Source organism: Scyliorhinus canicula, chromosome 13 (assembly GCF_902713615.1).
Source record: "Scyliorhinus canicula chromosome 13, sScyCan1.1, whole genome shotgun sequence".
NCBI lineage: Eukaryota > Metazoa > Chordata > Chondrichthyes > Carcharhiniformes > Scyliorhinidae > Scyliorhinus > Scyliorhinus canicula.
The window spans coordinates 101,883,633-101,910,280 of NC_052158.1; the positions used below are offsets into that span (position 1 = coordinate 101,883,633).

Genomic DNA, 26,648 nt, shown 5'->3' on the forward strand with positions numbered 1-26,648 from the left:
TCGAATTCTTGACTCTTGAGAAGGTTAAGTTTGAACTGAGGGGAAGGATGGAGGGGTTCTACAATTCATGGGCATTATTCATCATGCACTTTCATGAACTGGATAACATCGAACATTAGTTGGGGGGAGGGTTGGGGGGAGGGGGATGCGCTGTGTGTTAATGGTGACTATTGGTGATTCCTGATTCCTTTTTGTCATTTGTTTATATGAACATGGGGGCTAATGTTTGGGGTTTGGTGGGAGGATGGGATCGTTGTTATTGATATGGGGATTGACATATCTGTTATTGATTATCGTTTATTGTTGGTGTAAATTTGGGATAAAATGTGAAAAAGGAGAATAAAAAATATTTTTTAAAAACCTAGAAGCCATTATAATGTTAATTATGCTCTTCCACAAGTGATTGAAGCAACAACCAAAATACTGGATAAGCAGTTCTGATTGCTCAGATTTATGTATCCTATAATAAAATGCAATACAATTGACACCAATTATGATTTGTTTGTGGTGATTCTCCTTTATACCTTGATTATTAGTGGATGCATTGCATCGACTCCACTTCCACGTGTTTTGTGTATTTTCTTTTTGGTTTAGATTTGATGGCAAGGTGGGGGGGGGGGGGGGGGGGGGCTACATTTTTTAATACGTTTATGGGACTTAAGTGTCACTGGCAAGGTCAACCTTTGTTGCCTATCCCTGATTGCTGCTGAGTAGATCGTGACAACCCGCCTTCTTGAACCATTGCAGCCCATGTGGTGTAGGTACAGCCACAGCGCTGTTAGGGAAGGAGCTCCAGGATTCTGACCCACTGACAAAGAGGGAATAGTGACATTGTTCCAAGTCAGGATGATGAGTGGCTTGGAAGGGAATGTGCAGGTGGTGGTGATCCTTCTCTTCCAGTCCAAGATAGTCGACATTGCGATTTTGGAAGGTACTATCTCATGGACATTAGGATAGAGACAAAAGTAACAGCAAAAGGAGAAGAACAAATTCTAGGAGAAGGGGAAACTGGATAAGAAAGGGAAAAGTAAATGGTAAGGAGAAGGGAGTGAGCAAGATTGCTGATGAATGGAAATGGAACGGGTAATGATGTATGAGAAGTATTTAAGACTGTAAATGAGGAAAATCAATGACGGTGGAAGGGTGAGTGCTTGGTTGCCAATAGAGGAAAAGAGGCCACATACAGCAGTTAAGGGAGGGAAAGGAGGAGAAGCTGGGAGCACGACTAGAGTATGCTAGCCTGTACAGAGTGTCGGCATGAACTTTAAATTGCGGGTGAGCAGGAATATTACTCAGAATGAAACACAAGAAGAGTGCCAATGAAATTAGGTTTAAGGGGGAGGAGGTTACAATGACAAAGTAAAAATAGAAGTGTCTTTGTTTAATCTGAAAATTAAAAGTGCCTCTGTGAAAGAGTGGTGAGCAGGACTGCCTGCAGTGTGTTTTTAACACATTTTTAAATGATGTCCCGATCTCCCGAGGCCCCCGAAGCAACCCCAGGCCCAATCGCACCCATGCAAGAAAATGCCAACCTAGCAGTGCCCCTGCCATTTGGCAGTCCAGCTGGACACCTTGGCAGTGCCCGGATACCACCCTGCCCAAAGGGCAAGCATCTGGGGGCCTCTGATCCCCTGGGAGACCCCCACGAGTGCCGTTCCGTCTGATCTCCGCCGCTTGCCCGAGGTCTCCGAGCGCTGTGCGGCCATTAAATCACGCCCTATATCTGGCTGGCTTTTTGAAAATCCAAATGCCACTCTTAATACTACAAAACAAAACATTTCATGATCTATTTATTGATAAATTTCAAAGTGGATAAAATAATCGCCGAGAAATGAATAACGAGTTTTGTGCTTTGGCTATCATGATATCTGTCTTAGGTTTTCAGTCTTGTGTTTCTTTTATTAAAGGAATATTCTTTATCCCTAGCACTTAAGTTACAAAGCCAATATAGCTGCTTGTTTTCATAGATCAGGGCCATTTTTAGTTTCAGTATTTTTGTAGCTGACATCAGTTTGTGCTAACTTTTTAAATTGGCATGTACAGTGTTACGGATTGGATCTGTTTATACATTTGTCTCTGTGTCAGATCAGAGAGGCAGATCAAGTTTACTACAAGCTGAATTGAGAGTAAAGCTCCTGTTCCAATTTTTGTAAAGTATTTTTAACGTCTTTATTGTTCCTGAATCATTTTCCACACTCGCCAGCTTCATATTCTCCCCCGAGGAAGGCTGTTAATTTGTGCTTTCCAACCTCCAGGACATGATTATCTCTAATGTACACTAGGAATTCTTGGAAATCTGCTGTGTGATTGAGACTTGTTCGACTGCTGGAAACATTTTAATTGTTCCCTGTCATCATCATTAACATGGTCAAGAAATATGGCAGCGATAAAAAGCAGTCAGTTGAAGGAAACTGGATTCAAAGCAACAGGATGATCCCATAAATGAAACTGCAGAGAATTGGAAAAAGCTTGGATGCAAGTAGACCTGGGTGGTAATGAGAAATAAACGGCTCCATTTTCCATAGTCTTTGATGGAGAAGAAAATTGGCCAGGTAGTGAAACTGATTTGCTGTTGCCCTTTGCAATACCACCTCGGGCCAACTTTACTCCCTTGGAATGATCTGAAGACAGCATTTAACGTCTATGAACTGATCAAATTTCACACCTGGGAGGGCATCGTCTGAACCATGTGATCAAATTACTGCTTTTACTTCACTCATGTATGTATTACTTTCCACGCAATAATTCATCTAAGTCTTTTAATTGGGTGGCACGGTAGCACAGTGGCTAGCACTATTGCTTCACAGTGCCAGGGTCCCTGATTCGTTTCCCGGCTTGGGCTGATGTCTGTGCGGAGTCTGCACGTTCTCCCCGTGTCCGTGTCCCTCTGGGTGCTTTGGTTTCCTCTCAAGTCCTGAAAGATGTGATGTTAGGCGAATTAGACATTCTGAATTCTCCCTCCGTGTACCCGAATAGGTGCCGGAATGTGACGATGTGGGATTTTCACAGTAACTTCATTGCAGTGTCAATGTAAGCTTACTTGGGGCACTAATAATGATGATGATTATTATTATTAATTCCAGTAACAATTAACTTTAGTACTGCAATTCTGTAAATCATACAACTATCGCTTGCCTATGATGGCAATACAACACTTTTTTCTTTTTATTGATTCACCTTTATTTTTAACTTTCAATCAATGAACCATTTAATTTATCATGATGCCATCTAAACCCAGAGATTACAACAGCTGGGTGAGCTGCTCTGTCTCATTACTACTGAGTATTGAGGACAAAAGTGTTGATTTGTTTCGCATGTGAAAAAGTCAAATTCATTTTTATTAACTGTGTCTCTGAGAATGCATTACGGACCTGATTCTGTGGCCAACTGCATTCTGCTGTGAAAACCGTAAATGAGTAGCTTCTATTATCGAGGTCTTTATGCATGTATTTAGGTTTCAACCCATAACAGTTTCAAAGCTGAGGGTTCATTTCTGGTGTACAATGGCCTTGATGTTTGCAGGGACGCAATGAGAGGGTATTATTTGCTGGGAGATTCTCAACTCAGGGAAGCATATGTGCTGGCAGCAACCTCATTATTATCAGGTTTTTAACATTTTCTTTTCTGCCAGTTGTTTCATGGGAACATTTGCAATAGAAAGCCTCAGCCAGAGGCCCCTACAATCAGCAAAGATTATTAACATAAATTAAGGGTCAGTAAATTTTGTGGGTCATGCGGAGGTCATACTGGTCATAAAGGTGGGGGGGGGGGGGGGGGTCTCAGACCAGGAAATGGGAGAGAAGGAGAGATTGGGGGTCTTAAAGCTTTGTATGATTTTGTGGGGGTAATTGACTGATCACAGAGGGTGGTTAGCTTGAGGGACCAGGGGCATTCCTGTTCCTCCTGGCTCAAATGCACTGCTATGTAAAGCACACCAACCTAAATGGGGCTGCTCCTGGCTCTGGGAAACCAGACCCAAGTTCAAATGAGACTCCCAACTGTGCTGTGAAAACCTGATTTATATATATTAGTGAGATGTACTGCCTCCTGAGGTTGGGACACATATAACCTTTGTGGTAAAAATAACGCCCAGGCCTGTGCTTGGCAGGCTGGGGTCACATTACACAATTTACATTTTTAAACCTCCTGTCTAACTCTTTGCCCCCCAGCTGTGATTGTTAAAATTCCTCCCAGTGTATCAGTTTGGAGTAGATGTCTAGCAATAATAAGTGTAGGAAGTACGTTTTTAGCTGCCCTGTGGATGGTTTTAGGCTTCAGCTTGGGCATAGACTGGGCCTTTCTGGTGACAGGCTGGAGAAATCCTTTAATCTTTTGAGAGGAGTAAGACAGAAATATGAGTGATACCCAATCTTTTGAAAGATAGAAAGTGAGGGCTTCAATAGTAGCCATGTCCATCAGTAGCAATGGAAAAGGGAAGATATTGGAGTGACATCACTCTGGGATTGGGTGTCTCAAGTATGGCAGCATGGCAGCCAGGATTGCAATTATCCAAGCGGTCGCTTCAAAACATTATACATATTTGGTATTATAGAACTGATCCCATGAAGTGCCCCAAATGTACATTTGTGTATCTTCCTCCATAGATATCTCTGTCCCTGGGCAGGGTTCTCTGTTCCTCACCATTAAAATCAGGAATCCTAATTGGGCAGAGAATCCCACGTTGGGCTAAAAATGGGATTGGCGGCGGGCGGCAGACTTATCCCCAGTCTCTGCTCCTGCCCCACTAGCCTTAGAGGGCTTCCGACCCTGTTCCGGGCTGGAAGCCCATCTCTTCACCCCCTCTCCCGGTTATGATGCAACCCTCACAGCAGGAACTGCAGGGCAAGCTTTGGTGTATTTATTACCAAACGCAGTCCTGGAGCAATGGACACCGAGGGGTGGGGGTCAAGGGGGATCAGCATATTGCTCATGTACCCCTCTTCTGCTGCCACACTGTAGAGGGAGGGCCCCCAAGGGTCCTGGGGACTGGATGGGCTTGGGCTGTGGGTTCTGTGACTGGACAGCCCTTCCAGCCCTGGGAAACATGTAGACCACTCTTGGCTTGGTGATCTCAGGCAGCCCTCTATTCAAGATCATCATCCTGGTCTGACCTGTTTAAACTCTGAAGTGGCCTTCTCACTCTTGAGAAGGCAGTGCCTTAGCGGCATTGTCACTGGACTGGTAAGCAGGAATCCAAAGTAATCCTCTGGGGATCCAGGTTCAAATCCGCCACTGCAGATGGTGAAATTTGAATTCAGTAAAAATCTGGAATTAAAAGTCTACTGATGACCATGAAACCATTGTCAATTGTCGTAAAAGCCCATCTGGTCCACTGATATCCTTTAGGGAAGGAAATCTGCTGTCCTTACCTAATCTGGCCCACACCTGACTCCAGATCCACAAGTTGACCCCTTAAGGACAATTAGGGGTGAGCAATGAATGCTGGCCCAGCCCTCATCCCATGAACTTTTTTTTAAAAATTGCCTGACAGCTGATGAGCAGACCAGGGACACTTTCCATTTCCTCACATGTGTCTCCTCAGGCCTATGCTTTTGAAGCTGCTGCTTTCTGAAGTGTCACAACCTTCCTAAAAAGCCCACAACACTTGAAAATGTTTGAAATTTCCAGAGAACCTTTGAGATGCTAAGCATTCATTCAATTTCACAGTGCAATACCGTTATCTTGCCTTTGATTGACAGCTTAATAATTTAACTACAACGGCCAGGAGGTTTGTTTACTTTTCTTTCCCTTCAAGCTTGATGCATCTGAAATAACTTCCATTGATCCAACCTGCAATGTTTATAAACATTCTTGTTATGATTGATAGCTGCTGACCACTTCAAAGCAACAAAAGTGGTTTCACTTCCTCTTTTCTAACTGCAGTCCCGATTCTCCACTGGTGGGAGCACTTAAATTCTGGAACGGAAAATCCCGGCCCCTCCCTTTCTCTCTCTCTCTCTCTCTTTCTCTCTCTCTCTCTTTCTTTAGCTGTCTCCCTTTTATCTCTATATATCTGACTGTGGAGACTGATAATTCTTTGAAATAAATTTAGACTTCCAGTTGATCGGTGAAATAATAGCATTATATTTCATGTTTTACAACATTTACTGCAGCAAAAGACTAAGAGTACTATTGACTAAATACCATCTTTATAGACAATTTATGTTCTTAACCATAAGACGGAATCCCCCCATATTTTATTTTTAGCACAACCAAAATAACAAACTTCACATGTATATGTCACACTGTTCTTTAAGTAGATATTCAATTATCCTGAAATCAGTTAAAAATATACAGCTCCCAAGGGTTTACTTCTGTTCTTTTCCTTCCTGTTAATCTCTAACCCCAGAAGCGGTGAAAGTATTACTGAAGATCTGTTCTCTAGTGTAAGCTCGGCAAATCTTCCAGACTCATTTTAACTCCTCATTAATTTAACTTTTTCATTCTGATCACAAGTTTCCACCTGCATTCTGGCCTGGCATACCATAGAGACTATTGACCTCTAACTGTCTCTCGCTCCCGGACCCTTGCAGACTAAGCTGTCTGTGATATTCAGTAATCTTTTAGGAAAGCCTGAAACCCAATATCACAGTAGTTTCCTCTGTACCCTTCCCATCTCAAAGTCCATCACCATGGCAATGTGGATCACACGGGCCTTATGCTCAGGTAGAAATGCTGATTAGCTATCATTGACACTCCAACTCTTTCTTTATCTTGGCAGTAAGTGGACAGTGTAAGGCATGACTGATCACAACCCAATATTCTCAACATTTTTCTGGGCATTTGGAGGCTTTTATTCTATCCAGTGTTAGCACACAGGTTGCTGCCTTTGTCGCCAAGCATAAACCCCTTACTCCTTCCCAGTTAAATAATTTGGGCCTTTTTTCATCTCTAACAATCAAACCATCCAGACCTACTGTCAGGCAGTCTGCAAAGCAGGTCACATGACTCCCTTGATTTCACCTTAACTTAAAGACACAGTCCAAAATAGATATAAACCTCATAATTGTAACAATGTGTTTAACATAAATATTTTCTCATTATCAATTAAGCACCACCCTTCCTTGCTTTTGTCATGTCCTATACTGAACTTCAAACTAATTTTATATTTTAAAACTGGACACACACGGCTGAAATGGTGGTTGCACAAGGGTTACCTGACTACTTTTTGTGAATTTAAACCACTCCCCAGTCTTCAGAGGGAACAAAAGGAACATTCCAGACTGATGTGAATCAATATTCTTTCCTGAAACCCATCCAAACCAAAAGGGTATTGTTAAGTTAAATAGTTCATTCAAACCGATGAGAGTGACTGTCTCAAACCCTCCAGGTTTAAACTACAACATACATTGTTGGAATCAACGTGAAAACCAACCTTATTTTGAAAAGGACTTGTGGAATGTCCCATGATGAGAAGGCCATGTTTTCTGTCTGCTTTTAAAATCCGTTGGAAGTTATTTGATAGTTCCACCAAAAACTTCAAACTCGCTGCAAACAATTCAAGTAACCTGTGGTATTATTACACATGAAGGTAATATAAGGGTTAATGGAATATGTACAGACAGCCACTAGAGGGAGCAATCCTAGACGTATGTAAGGGATGACACTGAGCCTTGTGGGGCAGAAGATTGGAGTAGGTGGTAGGAGCAGGAGCTGGTTGGGAGCACTGAAGATAGTGAGAGAGAGCAAGGGAGTAGTTAATGAGTTAGTGAGTTGAATGTTAGATGAGTATAGTTTAATGTGTGTTTACTCAACTGTTAGTTCCAAGAGTTAAATGTTGAATCCAATTGTAGTGTTAAATAATAGTTTTGTTAGTTTACAAGACTCGTTCTTTGATCAACACTATGCATCAAAGCCATCTGGTCAGAGCAAGGCAGAGAACAACACATGGTACCAGGAGTATGTCCCTAAAACCTGGAATAGGTAGATTAGCGAAGACACCATAAAACAAAGCATCTGAATGGAGCAATCAAGCCTCTACATCTAAAAGAACATCCGGGAAGCAAGATGGCGACTCTGCGGAAACTGTATCATTGCACAATAGACGGTAAACTATGTAAAAGCTAGGCGTTCTCCAAGCAGCAGTTTGAAAATTTTCTGTGTGCTGCCGTGCTTGAAAATGTCTCAGGAAACTGGAAACTAGCACCCCTCTTACATTTGGCTGGACCGCTGGCTGCAAAGCTCTATAACCTATTCTATTTTGAGAATGAGGATGAGAAACATCAGTTTAAAGTAGTCATGGAAAAATTTGATGAGCATGGAACATAGAACATAGAACATTACAGTGCTTCCAACAGAGGAAAAGCCAAGTAAATGACTGGCAAAGCAAAAAAACGTAATGCTGCAAGATTCTTTTAAAATATACTTTGCGAGTACAGCAACTAAAAATAGATGTACCGAAACGATGAATCGGGAAAGTGCCGCAAAAATCCTCTGGTCCATTGAAGCTGTAGTGCAACAAAAAAGTCGGCACGCTGGAAGAGAAGACCACCTAAGAAAAACATGCGCTTCGGGAAATGGACATTCCACACATGCACAGTGGAGCAGAAAACACAATTCGAAAAATGACCGTTCTGCACTTGCGCAAAAAGTTACGCATGCGGTCCTAGAAAAAGAGTGCACTCCGAACAAGGACCCTTCTGCGCATGCACATAGAACATAGACCATACAGTGCAGAAGGAGGCCATTTGGCCTATCAAGTCTGCACTGACCAACTTAATCCCTCACTGACCCACTTATGCTCTCACTTCTACCCTATCCCCATAATCCAATAACCCCTAAGGGCAATTTAGTATGGCCAATCCACCTAACCTGCACGTCATTGGACTGTGGGAGGAAGCCGGAGTACCCGGAGGAAACCCATGCAGACACGGGGAGACCGTGCAGACTCCGCACAGACAGTGACCCAGCGGGAATCGAACCTGGGACCCTGGCGCTGTGAAGCCACAGTGCTAGCCACTTGTGCTACCGTGCTGCCCAGTAAGTGGAAGTGTGTGCGTGACGTCACGGATGTGATGACATCAGGATGTTGAGGCTCTGCCCCCTTAAAGAGACCGTGCCCGGCAGTGGGGAAAAAGAGGGTTAAAGTGCAGAAAACTGATTGAATCTCCACCAGCAGTAGAACACAACTTGTGCAGTAGCAGTGACATGACCGTATACAGCGTGGAGCAGTTGGTCCAGGAAATGAAGAATTTTACACTGACTACAGGAAGATCAGAAGTGTCCACAGAGACAAAAGAGTTGGAAATCTCAACTAAAGACAGCGAACACGAGCAGTTCGGAGAAGACAGTCACTGAGGTTGCTCCAAGGGATTCGGGTGAGGAATCCACTACGCCTCTCCAAGAAAAGATCAGTCAGCTGGACTGTAAATCTCAGTCTGAATGGCATAGCAGCACCATTTAGCATTGATAGAGGTGCTGATGCAAATATGATTTCTTGGAAGTCATTGCTGCAAGCAAATAAAACACCGACTGTAGGGAAGTCTAGGTGTCGACTGGTGGACTACAATGGGAACACGGCCGTCACGGAAGGTACATGTCGTCTATTGGTGAGACGTGAAGAAATTGAAATGCCTCTAGACTTTGAGGTGGTCAACTTTGAGCAGATATCGGTAATAGGTGTGCAAGCTTGTATAGCATTGAATCTAGTCCGGAGAGTATTTGCGATAGACAGTATTTGCGATGGATCAAGGAAGAAGAAGATTGGGAAAGTCTTGCATGTTTATTTGAAGAACCAGAAAAAGAAGAATAGGAAAGTCTAACCACTGTAGGTTATAGCTGAGACACTGATGAGGAATCGGATGATGAGCAACGTGAAGTGGACCAGGAAGGTCGAGACACGTTATTTGCAACTAGCGAAGTAGCAACCGCTGGCAGCATTCGAGTTGTACAAGAGTGTACAAAGGCTAATGATAATGGTGCTACAGTGATTAGGTCACTGGAGAGCACAGCAATGAAGAACAGCCAATAGGGAGATGAAGACTTCTTGGAAAAATTGGTTCCAGGCATGGAACACCAAGTGTTCGAGTATACATTTGAACATCCGACAGGAACTGATGTTGCAGAGCCTGGTGGTACATCAGAGAATCCTGAGGGCACGGATAGTGGACAAGTTGAATTTGAATCGATAAGGTATCAAGGAACTGATCCTGAGTGCACCAAGAATGGTTAGGGTACCACAGAAAATACTCAGAGCTATGACAGTGATGCGACTGGACAACTCAATGACATATGGCACTTGCATGGCAGGAAAGTGTTGGAATGTGCAGTTATAATTGAGAGCCAGACAAGGGACTGCAGCACAGCGTGTGCAACACGTTTACCATTCAAGGTGGAACAGACGTGCATGTGTTGACAAGGCCAAGTTCAAGGATAATGGCACCAATGTCAAGAAGAACGGGACATTGTTTAAGAAACAACCACATTTCAATGGTCGGGAAGTTGGGTTCAACCAGATACCAAGAAGGTTTGGAAGGCACAAGAAATATGAAAGCAACATCACATGCACAGAAAGAGACCAAATCAGACGACGGACATGGTTCAACCATTCAAACTTTTGACTGATTGGACTGTTGCTTTGTTGGTGATGTGACCATTACTGCAGTGAAGATTGAGTGCTTACTCAAGGTTATGGACTGTAAAAGGTTTGAACAGTTTAAAACGAAAAATTATTAGCTACTACGCAAATACTTGTACTGACAAGACAATGATTTTGCTGTATTTGTTATTAACAATCTCCATTTATATTCAAGACAAGAATTAGAAAGATAAGGGGTTAGTAGGGGGAGGGTGAGCAGCTAGAAGTTGTGGTGCATATTGGTACCAACGATGTAGGTAGGAAAAGGGGTGTGGATGTAATAAACAAGTTTAGGGAGTTAGGCTGGAAGTTGAAAGCCTGGACAGAAAGAGTTGTAATCCCTGGTTTGTTGCCGGTGCCACGTGATAGTGAAGCAAGGAATAGGGAGAGAGTGCAGTTGAACATGTGGCTGCAGGAACGGCGTAGGAGGGAGGGCTTCAGGTATTTGGATAATTGGAGCGCATTCTGGGGAAGGTGGGACCTGTACAAGCAGGACGGGTTGCATCTGAACCAGAGGGGCACCAATACCCTGGGAGGGAGGTTTTCTAGTACTCTTCAGGAGGGTTTAAACTAATTTGGCAGGGGAATGGGAACCGGATTTGTAGTCCAGCAACTAAGGTAGCCAATGTTCAGAACGTCAAAGCGTATAGTGAGGCAGAGGGGAAGGTAACACTGACAAAGAAGAGTACTTGCAGGCACGGAGATGGGTTGAAGTGTGTATAATTCAACGCAAGAAGCATCAGGAATAAGGTGAGTGAATCTAAGGCATGGATTGGTACTTAGGACTATGATGTGGTCATCACGGAAACTTGCATAGAAGAGGGGCACAAATGGTTGTTGGAGGTTCGTGGTTATAGATGTTTCAATAAGATTAGGGAGGGTGGTAAAGGAGGTGGTGGGTGGCATTGTTAATTAGAGATAGTATAACAGCTGCAGAAAGACTGTTCAAGGAGGATCTGCCTACTGAGGTAGTATGGGTTGAAGTCAGAAATAGGAAAGGAGCAGTCACCTTGTTGGGAGTTTTCTATAAGCCCCCCAGTAGCAGCAGAGATGTGAAGGAACAGATTGGGAAACAGATTTTGGAAAGGTGCAGAAGTCACAGGCATAGGTGACTTCAACTTCCCAAATATTGAGTGGAACCTCTTCAGATCAAATAGATTGGATGGAGTGGTGTTTGTGCAGCGTGTCCAGGAATCTTTTTTAACACAGTATGTAGATTGTCTGACCAGAGGTGAGGCCATATTGGATTTGGTACTTGGTGATGAACCAGGACAAGTGTTAGATTTGTTAGTGGGGAAGCATTTTGGAGATAGTGACCACAATTCTGTGACTTTCACTTTAGTAATGGAGAGGGGTAGGTAAGTGTAACAGGGAAAGGTTTACAATTGGGGGAAGAGTAAATACGATGCTGTCAGACAACAACTGAAGTGCATAAGTTGGGAACATAGGCTGTCAGGGAAGGACACAATTGAAATGTGGAACTTGTTCAAGGAACAGATACTACGCGTCCTTGATATGTATGTCCCTGTCAGGCAGGGAAGAGATGGTCGAGTGAGGGAACCATGGTTGACAAGAAAGGTTGAATGTCTTGTTAAGAGGAAGAAGGATACTTATGTAAGGCTGAGGAAACAAGGTTCAGACAGGGCGCTGAAGGGATACACGATAGCCAGGAGGGAACTGAAGAAAGGGATTAGGAAAGCTAAAGAGAGGGCATGAAAAATCTTTGGCAGATAGGATCAAGGAAAACCCCAAGGCATTTTACACATATGTGAGAAATATGAGAATGACTAGAGCGAGGGTAGGTCCGATCAAGGACAGTAGCGGGAGATTGTGTATTGAGTCTGAAGAGATAGGAGAAGTCTTGAACGAGTACTTTTCTTCAGTATTTACAAATGAGAGGGGCCATATTCTTGGAGAGGACAGTGTGAAAGAGACTGGTCAGCTCGAGGAGATACTTGTTCGGAAGGAAGATGTGTTGGGCATTTTGAAAAACTTGAGGATAGACAATTCCCCCGGGCCTGATGGGATATATCCAAGGATTCTATGGGAAGGAAGAGATGAAATTGCAGAGCCGTTGGCAATGATCTTTTCATCCTCACTGTCAACAGGGGTGGTACCAGGGGTTGAAGAGTGGTGAATGTCGTGCCCCTGTTCAAAAAAGGGAATAGGGATAACCCTGGGAATTACAGGCCAGTTAGTCTTACTTCGGTGGTAGGCAAAGTAATGGAAAGGGTACTGAAGGATAGGATTTTTGAGCATCTGGAAAGACACTGCTTGATTAGGGATAGTCAGCACGGATTTGAGGGGAATTTGTGACTTGCCTCACAAGTCTTATTGAATTCTTTGAGGAGGTGACCAAGCACGTGGATGAAGGTAAAGCAGTGGATGTAGTGTACATGGATTTTAGTAAGGCATTTGATAAGGTTCCCCTTGGTAGGCTTATGCAGAAAGTAAGGAGGCATGGGATAGTGGGAAATTTGGCCAGTTGGATAACGAACTGGCTGACCGATAGAAGTCAGAGTGGTGGTGGATGGCAAATATTCAGCCTGGAGCCCAGTTATTAGTGGCGTACCACAGGGATCAGTTCTGGGTCCTCTGTTGTTAGTGGCGGGGCACTTTCATAATTCAATTCATTAAAAAAAATTTCAAGATAATGAAAAACATATTTCAGGATAATGAAAACCATCCTATCTGCCGATATAGTCATAGTTCTTAGAAACATAGACACATAGAAGCAGAAGGAGGGCATTCGGCCTTTTGAGCCTGCTCCGCCATTCATTATGATCATGGCTGACCATTGAGTCAATACCCTGATACCACCTCCCCCCCTCCCCCACAATCCCTTGATCCCTGTAGAGTCTTCTCTTAATATGCTTTCTGAATTTTATTGAGTATCAAAAATATTTAATACTTCACAAGTAAATCCTTCATTTCAGATGGCAATGTTCACATGGTGCCACGACATATAACTACTATGTATAAAAGATGCTTTGTTCAACCTGAATCTGTATACAGATGTGATAGATATAAGAGATTGTGTCAGTGATTGGGTGCCTCAAGCAGCACAATGTTTGCACATTTTGTTTGGCATTGATAATGGAGATATCGACTTGATTTGAGGCTTTCGCGTGTGAGCAAACTTACATTGGCACACTACCTCAGGCCTTAGAATTTTCTGCTTATTTCCTCTCCTGACCGATGCGCAAGGAAGATGGCATTCGCTCTATAATCACTTTCATGTAGGTTGTGGTCTCAAAAATGGCTGCCCTCCTCCGCTCTACCTCTTCCAGCAGAACTTCGAAACTGTCAGCACCAAAGGACACTGTCCTGCTCATATTCCCGCTCCAACTTTGCATAATTCTTCTCAGAACCAGAGAATAGAACCATGGTATCCCTGTTGTGCAGAAGGAGGCCATTTGCCCTTTTGGGTCTGAAGGAGCACCGAACCTAGACACATTCCCCAACCCTGTCCCTGTAACCCCACATAACCTGCACATCTTTGAACGGTGGGAGGAAACGCGAGCACCCGGAGGAAATCCACGCAGACACTGAGAGAATGGGCAAACTCAACACAGTCACCCAAGGCCAGAATTGAACCCATGTCCCTGGCGCTGTGAGGCAGCAGTGCTAACCACCCAAAACAAAAAGGTCCATCCAAAACCATGAATTGTTTTGATATGAAGCAGTCGCCCTGTTATAAATTGGCAACCAGTTTTAAAGGAGCTGTTTTCAGTAAAGACAAAAACTGAGAGTGAAATTGATGCTGGGATCAGCAGCATTGAAAGCAAGATATTAATGAACAGTTTTTTAAAAAAATGTATATAATTCTTAGATTCAGTTAACAAAATGGCGTTTTAATGCAAGTCAACCATTAAAAATAATCTTTATTGTAGGCTTACATTAACAATGCAATGAAGTTTCTGTGAAAAGCCCCTAGTCGCCACATTCCGGCACCTGTTCGGGTACACGGAGGGAGAATTCAGAATGTCCAAATTACCTAACAGCACGTCCTTTGGGACTTGTGGGAGGAAACTGGAGCACCCGGAGGAAATCCATGCAGACACAGAAAGGGCAAACTCCACACAGACGGTCACCCAAGGCCAGAATTGAACCCATGTCTGTGGCGCTGTGAGGCAGCAGTGCTAACCACTGTGCCACCCTGCCACCCAAAACAAAAACATGCATCCAAAACCTTGAATTGTTTTGATATGAAGCAGTCGCCCTGTACCAATGCTTTCAGGATTGCTCAACCATTCCATCTATAATGCTTAAGGACAATATGCAGTGAGTACATTAATATTATTACAATCACCTGGCTTCTGAATTCTGGGTGCTCATTTCCCCTTTCTAGTTGCATAATGATTCACAGGAGTGCAATGAGAAGAAGATCTGATTCCATTTTGTCACAGCTCTGAGTCAGCCATATCAAGCTCGTTTCTTTAAGGGACAACACAATATGTAGAACAATAATTGTCACGCTCAGTACTTGGCCTCTGTTATATCCAGCTGTGTTAATGAATGGTAACTGTTTTAAATTGGCAACCAGTTTTAAAGGAGCTGTTTTCAGTAAAGACAAAAACTGAGAGTGAAATCGATGCTGGGATCAGCAGCATTGAAAGCAAGATATTAATGAACACTTTAAAAAAAAATGTATATAATTCTTAGATTCACAGTTAGAAAAATGGCGTGTTAATGCAAGTCAACTATTAAAAATAATCTTTATTGTAGGCTTACATTAACAACGCAACAAAGTTACTGTGAAAAGCCCCTAGTCGCCACATTCCGGCGCCTGTTCGGGTACACGGAGGGAGAATTCAGAATGTCCAAATTACCGAACAGCACGTCCTTTGGGACTTGTGGGAGGAAACCGGAGCAGCCGGAGAAAATCCACGCAGACACGGGGAGGACGTGCAGACTCCACACAGACAGTGATCCAAGCCGGGAATCGAATCTGGTACCCTGGAGCTGTGAAGCAACAGTGCTAACCACTGTGCTGCCCATAGTTCAGAGATTCGTGGGATTTGCTCTTAATGGATGCAGTTGGTTGGGGATATGATGGAGGTAGATGTATTGCTTCAGTGGTTAGAATAAGTACTTTTGAAAGGCGAGGTGAAAGAAAAATACTGGATCTTTCTAAGCAGATTGGAAAGTTGATATGACAAGATGATTAAAAAGTCAACTAAAAATATTCAATCTTGTTTCTCCTTTATTTGTACATTGTGAATGAATGAAGCTGAGCTGAAGAGATAATCATAAAATGGTCGCAGTACAGAAGGAGGCCACTCAGTCCATCGCACCTGTACTGTCTTCCTCTAAGAGCATTCACCTAATATCACTCCTCAGCCTTTTCCCTATAGCCTTGTAAATATTTTCTGCTTCAGACGATGATACGGTTCTCTTTTGAAAGCCTCAATTGAATCGGCCTCCAACACGCTCCTCGGCAGTCCCTAACCACGTGCTTTGTTAAAATGTCGCCCCTCATATCATCATTGCTTCTTTTGCTAATTTGTAAATTGGTGTCCGCTGGCTCTTGATCTATCCACAAATGGGAACAGTTTACCCCTATCCAGTTTGTCCAGACAATTTTATATACCTCAAATTTCTGTCCCTGGGGTCCTAGATTCCAGTGAAGACCTGATGCTGGCTAGTTAATTGCCTGATAACTTAATTTGGCCAGGTCTCCCTCACAGAAGTGATCTGATATTTCCACCAAAGACCCCTGTCGCCAACATTAAATCCAACCCACTATTTCCAGAGTAATTAAAGTTACCTACTTTCTAACAATGCAGGTTAGGTTGAGAATATATGTCATATTTCTGTTGTTTTGAGAGTGAGAATCCTTATTGTAAATGCTGTTGTTTCTCGATTGCCCTTTCTTCTTGGTTACATAACTACCATAGCTGAACGATATCAGGTCTTTTCTCTGAAACTGGCCACAAAGAGTTGAGCCTGCCTTTGATTTACTGCCTCTCACAAAGAGGTTTATGCCTTGCACTTTTTCAGTTGGGGCGCAGTTAAGATTGTGGACAGTGGGTCAAAGGTCATGGGCAGAAATTGTTATCCATCCACTCCCACAGAGCAACACTTTGGGCAGGATTCTCTGGAAAGATTTGTCAGTGTGGTAATGAGCAGGAATTGCCGCGAGCTTCCAGGCACTCGGCCCACCAAGGCCCGCAACGCTATTCGATGTTAATTGATCCACTAAACGAGGCCCCATGGGCTTCTTGACACAAATGAAGGCTCACCAGCCGATTCGCCGGCACCGTGCTCATAGCCCCCCCACTAACCAGGTCGTGTTAGCACTTGCTCAGCCAACCCCAGCCAGCTTGCGAATTGTTAAACACAATAAAGAATCTTGTGCACAACCAGTAATGATGATTTTGTCACTTTCTTCCGTAATGCGGGCCAACTTCCGAACCCTTGACCTATCTCTCCAGGCCTCTTCCCCTCACCCCCGGGCACACCGCGTTCAGGTGATGGGTGTGAGCGACCACTCAGCAGAAAGGTAGGGGTCAGACAATGGCACAGATTGAGGAGCATGGTGCTGACTCAGTCCCAGGACCCTGGAGTGTGTAACATATACCCTGGGAGGGTGGGAGATGGGGGTCGGGAATGGGTAAGATAGCGAGGATTTTTCATTTCATAGAATTTACAGTGCAGAAGGAGGCCATTCGGCCCATCGAGTCTGCACCGGCTCTTGGAAAGAGCTCCCTACCCAAGCCGATACCTCCACCCTATCCCCATAACACAGTAACCCCACCTAACACCAAGGGCAATTTGGACCTTGAGGGCAATTTAGCCTGGCCAATTCACCTAACCACATCTTTGGACTGTGGGAGGAAACCGGAGCACCCGGAGGAAACCCACGCACACACGGGGAGAACATGCAGACTCCACACAGACAGTGACCCAAGCCGGATTCGAACCTGGGACCCTGGAGCTGTGAAGCATTTGTGCTAACCACTATGTTACTGTGCTGGACCAGGCCGCGTCCTCAGTGAATCTGGCGAGTATGAGGGCCTCCTTGCCCTCCGGGCTTGCCGAACTCTCACTGCTGCCGCTTGTCCTGCAGCCTCCTGTTGATCCTCCGATTCATCCCCGGGATTGTCGTCCAGCCCATGCTGGTCTGGCACCACCTCATTGTCCTCGTCCTCCTAGGACATGGCCACATGTTACTTATCACCAACCTCCATCTCATCACCTCACTGCTGTGCGAGGTTGTGGAAGACATAGCAGACCACCACAAAGTGGGCAACCCTCCGGGCAGTGTACTGCAGTGTACCTCCGGAGCGGTCGGGGAGTCCGATGTACCCCTCAATCACAGCCCAGGGGCCACATGTGCTTTGTTGTAATGGGTTTCCGCTCAAGTCTCCAGCCTGGGTTGGTCCTCGAAGAGGCCGGGATGACAGACTGCCCCAGGAAGTAACTGTCATGGACGCTTCCTGGGAAGCGTGCACACACGCGTATGATCATCATGTGGTAGTTACACACGAGTTGGATGTTGAGGGAGTGGAAACCTTTCCTGTTAACGTAGGGCACTCCCAGATGGCCCAGTGAGTGCAGGATAATATGCGTGACATCTATGACTATGCTGGGGATGGTGGAGAAACCTACTGCCCGGGTATCTTGCTGGGCTTGGTCCAAGTCTCTGATGGCATGGCACAGGTGTCGCACTGTCTGATGACATGGCACAGGTGTCGCACTGTTTCCTAGTTGAGGCTGGGCCTCCTGCGGCACGCGCCGTCTGTCATCTGTTCGAATGACCAATAATACCTGTACACCCTGAGTCCTCCCTGGTCTGATGGGCGGCCGGACCCTCAGGATATGGGGCAGGGTCCAGCATGTGGTCAGTCGCCTTGAGCACCTGCTGATGCTGCTGTCTCTGATGTCTGGTTGCCTGGCCTAGCAGCAGCACCACTCGGGCACAGTTTGGGTCCAAAGTCCCTGCCTTGGCATTGAGGGAGGATGTTAGACTGACAGAATGTGGTGGCTCCCAGCCCAGGACTCTCCAATCCCCAATTGATTCCACCCACCCCCAGAACAACCTGCCCAGGCACACCTGGCCACAGTGGGCCCTCCTCACCAGCCACCAGACCCTGTACCCCAGTCACCCGCTCATAACATCACCTGGACCCCTTACCATGGTGGTCGCCCTACCTCTGGCCGCGGACATGTCATTGGAGCTGTGAACCATGCCCTGGGTGTTTGGATCTCGGTTGCTGCATGTGTGGTGTGCTGCAGTGTTCAGGCACAGTGTCCAGGCATCACAGTGTGATTGGGATTCTAGGCAATGGCTCCGACATGCTGTATGGCCCGCCCACCCATAGGAATCCACTTGGCATGTGTGAAGTGCTCACTTAAGTATGATTGTCAATTCCCTATTAGCAGTAGCCTTCAGCCAGGGGCCTAAGCAGTCAGTGCGGGTTACGGGTGGTCACTGGGGCAGATGGGCAGGGACAAGTGTTTCCCCAGAATGGGCGCATACGACCCAAGGGTTGGCATGGTAGTGCCACGAGCGGTTGCACCCTAGGCATCGTCCCCGGTTCCTCCCCCCACCCCACCCCACCCTCCCAATCAGCTATGGATCTGGTGGAATGACTCTAACATCTCCCCTGAAAGTCCCTATCATCTCAATCAACTCCGGGTACCTCTGTACCACAGGCTCAACATCAGGCTGAGGATCCAGCTGGATCCTGGGATCCAGCAGACCTCCGGCTGCTGTCTCACCTGGAGGTTCCTGCCTCCACTTGATGTACATCATCAGCAATGCTGTGCTCACCAGATTGTGCCCCCGAAGCCTGACCACAAACATTCCCCACCGAGGTACATGTATCTGCGCTGGTGGCGGGTGGGGATGAGAGCTGTGTCGCGGCTATAACAGCTGCATCCTTGGAGATCTCCTCTGAGGTGTTCTCCCCAGAGTCAAGAGAGGAGGGCCACCTGGGATGGGCCCTCGCCGTCGGCTGGTGGACTTGCAGGAGAATGGACATGTGGTCAGTGGGAGGGATGGGTCAGTCAGTAAGGCAATCACTACTCAAGTTTGACAGGTCCCCCAGGTGGAACCTGGTAGTTCCTCACCTCTGCGGCGTCCACCAGCCTCCACGTGGGTGACCGATCTGTCTTCGGCTATCTCCAGGCATGCTCCTCGAAGGAGGTGAGGATTCTTAAGTCCGGCACACCTCCGCCAGTCTGGGCCCTCTCCTGACATTTATGGGAGAGCTTTTCCTGAGGAGACAGAGAGGGCATCGTTAGCCACATGCGTGGTTCAGAGGTGGGGGTGTGTGTATATGAAGGAGGGCTTGGGGGGGATTGAAGGAGGAGGGGGTGGAGGAAGGTTTAAGGGTCACATAGGGAGTTGGGGGTGGATGTTCCCTTGGGGGGGGGGGGGGGGGGAGAGAGAGAGAGAGAGATGGAGGGCATTGGTGTCTAATCACCCGTGCTGCCCGGTGTAGTTCGTTGACTTTTTTTCTGCACTGAAGGTCAGTCCTTCTGGTCACACTCCCCAAGCTGATGCCACCTCATCTCAGGCAGCAGCCGCTGCCTTGTGGCTGACTCTCTGGGACCCACGGGGGAACAGAACCTCCCTCCTTGCCTACCCAGGTCAGCATCCCAATCTTCGGGACGGTCTCCCCGTCGCCATTATTGCGAGCTGGCTAGGGTTGTCTGAGCGAGAGCTGCTTAAGTGCTGCTCGACCTTGTTAGCGGGGGGTTGGTGAGCGCGGTCCCGGAGAGTCGACTGGCGAGCCTTCATTTACGACAAGAAGCCCATGAGGCCTTGCTAAGTTGACAAATTAATGTTGCATTGCGTTGCCGGCCTCACTGGGCTGGGCGTTGGACATCTCGCGGCAATTCTCACTCACTACCACACTTCGAATTATTTATGGATAATTGTGCCCATTGGTTGTGTATATCCATTATTGTGGTTCAGTGTACTATTGGTGTGTATTGTACTCTTGTCGTGTGTTTCCTTTTAAGTTTATAAATATTCTTTATTAATTGATCATAACAAGACTAGACTGTCCCTTCCTGGTTTGGATATCTCTTCTCTGGTTATACCAAATTAAAAAATACACCAGTAAGAACAAGTGTTCCAAGTTGCCCTTCAGAGTTTTACATCAGCGTGGTTATTAACACTGTGATCATATCCCTGCAATATGCCCCAGTGTACATAAAGCCCATTGTCGTTGTGTGTTGTGCTCTGCAGTTCTAACAGGGGATAAACTACTGAACAGGAGGAGACTGAAACAGGTACACTTACCTCACAGAGAAATCCACAGGATGATTCCGATGGGGAACCTAGACAGGTGAGGATGAAGGAGCCAGACATAAGGAATCTTCGTGGTGACAGGGAGGGACACCAGGCAGGTCTTGAATCAGCCTTTTTTCAACAAGTCTGCCAAGTCTTAAATTTTGTCTGAGACCAAGGGCACCGCCTCAGAGAGCAAATGAACTTACAGCACAGGAACAGACCCTTCGGCCTTCCAAGCCTGCACAGACCATGCTGCCCGACTGAACTAAAACCCCCTACCCTTTCGGGGACCATATCCCTCTATTCCCATCCTATTCATGTATTTGTTAAGACACCCCTTAAAAGCCACTATCGTATCTGTTTCCACCACCTCCCCCGGCTGCGAGTTCCCGCCAGCCTCTGTATAAAATAAATTGCCTCATACGTCTCCTTTAAACCTTGCCCCTTGCACCTTAAACCTATGTCCCCGAGTAATTGACTTTTCCACCCTGGGAAAAAGCTTCTCACTATCCACTCTGTTCACGTCCTTCGTAATTTTGTAGACCTCTATCCGTCGTTGCAGTGAGAACAAACCAAGTTACTCCAACTTCTCCTCGTGGCTAATACCTTCCATACCAGACAACATCCTGGCAAATCCTTTCTGTATCCCTTCCAAAGCCTCCACATCCTTCTGGTAGTGTGGCGACCAGAATTGAACACTATAATCCAAGTGCGGCCTAACTAACTAAGGCTCTATAAAGCTGCAACATGACTTGCCAATTTTTAAACTCAATGTCCCGGCCGATGAAGGCAAGCATGCCGTATGCCTTCTTGACTACCAACAGCGAGCATTGGACCAAAGTCTTAATGTATCTTTATAACATAGGTTCAGTCATCACAAAAACATAAATGGTTGATACGTTGAATCAAATTAAACATTACATAGTGGAAAAAGCTAAAGTCAATAGTGCAAACTTCCTGTGGCCACTTAGGTTCGCAGGTGCTATGTCTTGGTGCATCCCCATCCCCCCCATTGTTGACGGGAGCATTTAAGGCAGATTGCTAACTCTGCCATCGTGTTGGCCACAATGATCTTGGCAATCATTGTGTAGCTGTTGGGCCTGAGCTGGTACTGCCTGGGAAGTTGCCTCCAGCACCGTGGCTGGGCACTTATCAATTTTTAAGGCCTCTGAAGGTGGCATAGTGACTGGCAGTGGGACGAACGTAGGAGCTGCTGCCCTCATTCAAAGTGCCGTGAGAGGGAGAGGAGCCCACAGAGATGACGAGCAATTCCTCCACTTGTGTGAGGTATAACTGTACCTCTTTGATGGATGGACATCCACCTGAGAGACTGGTGCAGCATCACCTACCATTCCGGCAGTGACCTCCTGAGGTCATTGCCTGTGTGCGGGATTGCAGGTCTGACCGCAACCCCAGGAATTTCTGTTTCTGGAGCTGCCTCTCCATGATAGTTACCACACTCTCTCAATGGAGGAGGTTATGCCCTCAGAACCCGGTCAACGCAGTGCTCATGCTCCTCCTGGACTCCTCCATGACCGAGACCATGACTCTCAGACACTCTGGGATCTCCATGGTCCTGGTCTCCGAACAGTCCTCCGAATGTCGGTGTCCTGGGCACTGTCTGCCTTCGCCATCTGCTCAAGCAAGCGTGATGTGCCCTTACCTCCTCTGGTGTCAGTGGAGGGTCCTGCCTGACTCTGGAGGAGGGCTCATCTGAGGAAGGCAGAGAAAGCTGTCGTTGGTACCAGTAGCTGCAACGCTGCTTTTCACAGTAACTTCATTGCAGTGTTAATGTAAGCCTACTTGTGACAATAAAGATTATTATTAGTTTGAACCCAGGCTGTAATGAGGTCATGAACTGAGTAACCCTGACCGAACCCAAATTGAGGAGAGTCAGTGAGCAAGTTATTTCTAAGCAAGTGTTGCTTTATAGCACTGTTGATAACTCCTTCCGTTACTTAATGGATGAGCAGGAGTGGACTGATGGGATGGTATTTGGCTGGATTGGATTTGTCCTTTTTGTATACAGAACATACCTGGGCAATTTTCCAATTTTTTGCTGGGTAGATGCCAGTGTTGTAGCTGCACTGGAACATTTTGGCTAAGGGTGCAGCTGGTTGTGTAGCACAAGCCTTCAGTACAATTGCTGGAACATTGTCAGGGTTCATAGCCTTTGCAGTATCCAGTGCATTCAGCCGACTCCTGGTATCATGTGGAGTGAATCGAATTGGCTGAAGACTGATCCTGGGGATCTCCAGTGGAGGCTGCGATGGAATGCATTAACTGAAAAGATGATGGAAGTCGATTCAGTGATAACTTCAAAAAGTAATTGGATCAATTCCTGAAAAGGAAAAGATTGTTGGGTTATGGGGAAAGAGGAGAGTCGCACCAATTGGACAGCTCATCAAAAAGAGCTAGCAAAGTCACAGTAGGCTGAATGGCCTCTTTCTCTGCTGTGTTATTAAGTTTCCCACATAAGTGGTTTGATTAAATTGCCCACTCGCCATTGTGACCAATGTCTCTTTTGCCAAAATACATACACACACAGATTTTGATGTATTGTTTAACAGCAGTTTATTATAAAACTAGACTCTTTATGATAGAATAATTAGATGGCTGATATGAAAGGACTTTTACGGGATAATACAGACTTTGTATGTATTGTAAAGCAATGTAACTTAGATTTCAAAGTTACTATTTTTCACATCTTAAGCATGTGTTGAGCAATGAGAATGTTTCTTTGTAGAACGGAGAGGTTAAGTTCCTTCCTTTAATGCTTCTTGCTAATCAATTATGTGTCATTAAATGAATGTAACCATGCACTTATTTGCATCACAGTTCAATCAAAAGTGTAAAGTAAAAATAGTATTATTTGAGAACACTAACTGTTTTGAAACGTAATTTGCATCTGAATTTGTACTAAAGCTGTATTTGTCCTAGTTCCTCAAGTGAATCTTGCCAGACCACCTGAGGAGTCGAGGAGGAAAACAAGAATGTTCTTTAGCATAGCAGATATTGGATCTTAAAATCCAGGTGCTCAGGCCTGAGGGATGGACAATATGATAACATCACTCCTGTTGTTGCTGGCAAACAAACTCACAAACCAAAGAGAATTAATATAGAAACAGTCTGGCATGCATATCTTAACACCAGTTTAAACCTCTTATCAGAGATGAGAATTTCTGTACAAGCATGATATTGTACTAATTTATACTACAGAGTTCACTCTGAAGTTGGATCTGGAGGATTTTGTAATATAAACAGACTTTTTTCCTTATAATTGGGCATCATAGAATTAGAATTAATCCATTCTATGGGCATGTTACTTTGGAAAAAAAAAACATCAAATACAATTAATTGTAAATAAATTCAGCTCCTCCATGTGGCAGAATCTCTGTGACACTCCAGGCAACAACATTCCCTCTAATGCTGCAGGAATCCTCCCCACTAGTCAAGTCTTGAATTTCATGTTTGGAAATGACTCTGTCCCACATATTGAACCCAGTCAACTTTCCTGAAAAGGCAAGTTTTCTATCAAAGCCACCTCCAGTGCAGCAACCATTGCTTTCTTGACCCAGTTGCAGTAGTCCTCCATTTGGGATATTGTAGCCAACAGCCATTCCTGAAGAAGCAGCAGCAAGTTTCCCGTTCACCCAAAGGGTCGCATTTCCATCCTCAGCACTCCACGTTGCACAGAGGTATGTCCACTGACCAAGGGCAGCAACACCTTCAGCAACCGTTTTGCTTGTGTCACTATGCACAGAGAGCACAATAGAAGACTGATTGAAGTACAGCTGAATTTGATAAGGATTTCGTTTTGTTCCATAGGAAAACACAATAGTTTTTTCCAGCAGGTCAGTGGCTTTTACCCATATGCAAGCTGTAAATGAGCTCAGAGTCATATCATCAGGGTGAACACTTGCATAAATCTTCTTTGAGCGCATAGGAAAGACCAGTGCCATGTCACAACCTGAGAGACAAGAGAAGAAAATAGTACATACTTTCAATGACATTATGCACTGTTCTACATAGCCTTTTTTTTTGAACCGAGAGTGACTGCATTTTCTTTTTAGGAGAGATCAAATACAAGGTTTTATGTCAAATGTCCAGAAATTACATTTAAAAGATCAAAAGGTTCAAACTTTATAGACTGATTTAATAAAAAAAAAGTTGAAACTATATTTGTTTCTTCTGCGAATGAAAAATAAGGATATGTTGACCTATGAGTGTTAGCTTTGAAATTTGGTGCAAGTGGGAATTTGGTGCAATTGGGCAAGAAGATGTTGCTTTTATTCCCGCCTCATGTTCAAGGCTTTAATTACTTGAGCAGGTCGGTGCTTGGTAAATTTGAAAGATTTTATCCCTCTAAAATGCGGGCAGTAGTCTAAACCGATACTTGCAAGTATTGCATTAAATTTATACCTTAAATAGAAAACTGCTTGGTGTAACTGCGGGCAAAATTTGGGTGATATTTCTGATAAAACTGAGATCTAATTAAATGAAACACAATAATGATGACAGGTCAGGTGATGAAGTGCAGCTATAGCCTGTGGTTGCTGATGGGCACCTGGGTGATCCAGGACAACCACATCTACAGCTCACAAACTTGGGCATCAGGTTGATCAGCTGGACTCTAGGCTTTGGACACCGTGATGCATCAGGGAGGGTGAAAGTTATCTGAGCAGCCAGCCACAATCCTATACTCATTACTTCAGAATGAGTCCATGATCAGGGATAGATGGACTTAACTATGAAAGAGGCAGGTACCAATGATCTGTGTCGAACTAAGAACGTGTTTCTGCTGAGAAAGTGTAAGGAGCCAGGGGCTAAATTAAAAAAGCAGAACCACTGAGGTAATAATCTCTAGATTATTAGCTGAGCCATGAACACATTGGTAGAGGGTAAGTGAGATTAGAGAGTTCATTGCATGGTTCTAAGATTTGTGTAGGAGAAAACAGTTTCCATTCATGGGTTTTTGCCGCCACTACTGGGAAAAGAAGGATTGTGGATGTTCTTTCACCTGAACCATGCTGGGACTGGCAAGTTGTATAAGTAGGGTTGTGGAGAGGGCCGTAAGCTAAATTGTGTGGGGTTCACATAGGGAGATTTAGAATGTTAAAGAGAAAGCCAAGGCAATAGTGCAGGGTAGCGATGACCAGAGTGCGGCAGGAGGGGTCATCGCATGCAATCATAAGCGTGCACCAGTAAATAAGGTCAGAGTAGGGACAATGGTAAAAAGAGAGAATTATAGGCTCTTTGTCTGAATGCTCATGGCATTCATGACAAGGTGGGTGAATTGAGAACACAAATTGAAAGAAATGAGTACCATTTCAGAGACAAAGGGCGGGAATCTCCCGTACCCGGCGGGGCAAGGGGTCCCGGCGGGACGGAGTAGCATGAACCACTCCGGCGTCAGGCCGCCCTAAAGGTGCGGAATCCTTCAGGGGGTAGGCCCGCCCCGGAGTGGTTGGCGCCCCACCGCCTACGGGATAAGGGCTTGGAGCCACGCCAACCGGCGTGCTGGCGTCATCCTGGGCATGCGCGGGAGGGTTCGTATCCGCATTGGCCATCATGGAGGACCACAGTGGCCGATGCGGAGGAATAGAGTGTCCCCACAGCACAGGCTTGCCCGCGGATCGGTGGGCCCCGATCGTGGGACAGGCCACTGTGGGGGCACCTCCCGGGGCCAGATCCCCCCGCGACCCTCCAGGAACCCCGGAGCCCGCCTGCGCTGCCAGGTCCCGCCGGTAAAGGACCTACTCTAACTTACGCCGGCGGGACCAGCTACAGACAGGCGGGACTTCGGCCCATCGTGGGCTGGAG

General features: G+C 45.5%; 2 protein-coding genes across 5 annotated transcripts in view; one reads left to right on the plus strand and one right to left on the minus strand.

The window, feature by feature from the left end:
* Nucleotides 1–26,648, plus strand: part of veph1 (ventricular zone expressed PH domain-containing 1) — a 359,761-nt gene that overhangs the window by 70,468 nt on the left and 262,645 nt on the right. The gene's annotated exons all lie outside the window — the stretch shown is intronic.
* LOC119976001 (pentraxin-related protein PTX3-like) overlaps nucleotides 23,381–26,648 on the minus strand; it is a 31,152-nt gene continuing 27,884 nt past the window's right edge. The window contains exon 4 of the mRNA XM_038816024.1: nucleotides 23,381–24,795. Within this exon, the coding sequence (XP_038671952.1) occupies nucleotides 24,179–24,795 (617 nt within the window). The 3' untranslated portion in view covers nucleotides 23,381–24,178. The remainder of the gene's footprint in view (nucleotides 24,796–26,648) is intronic.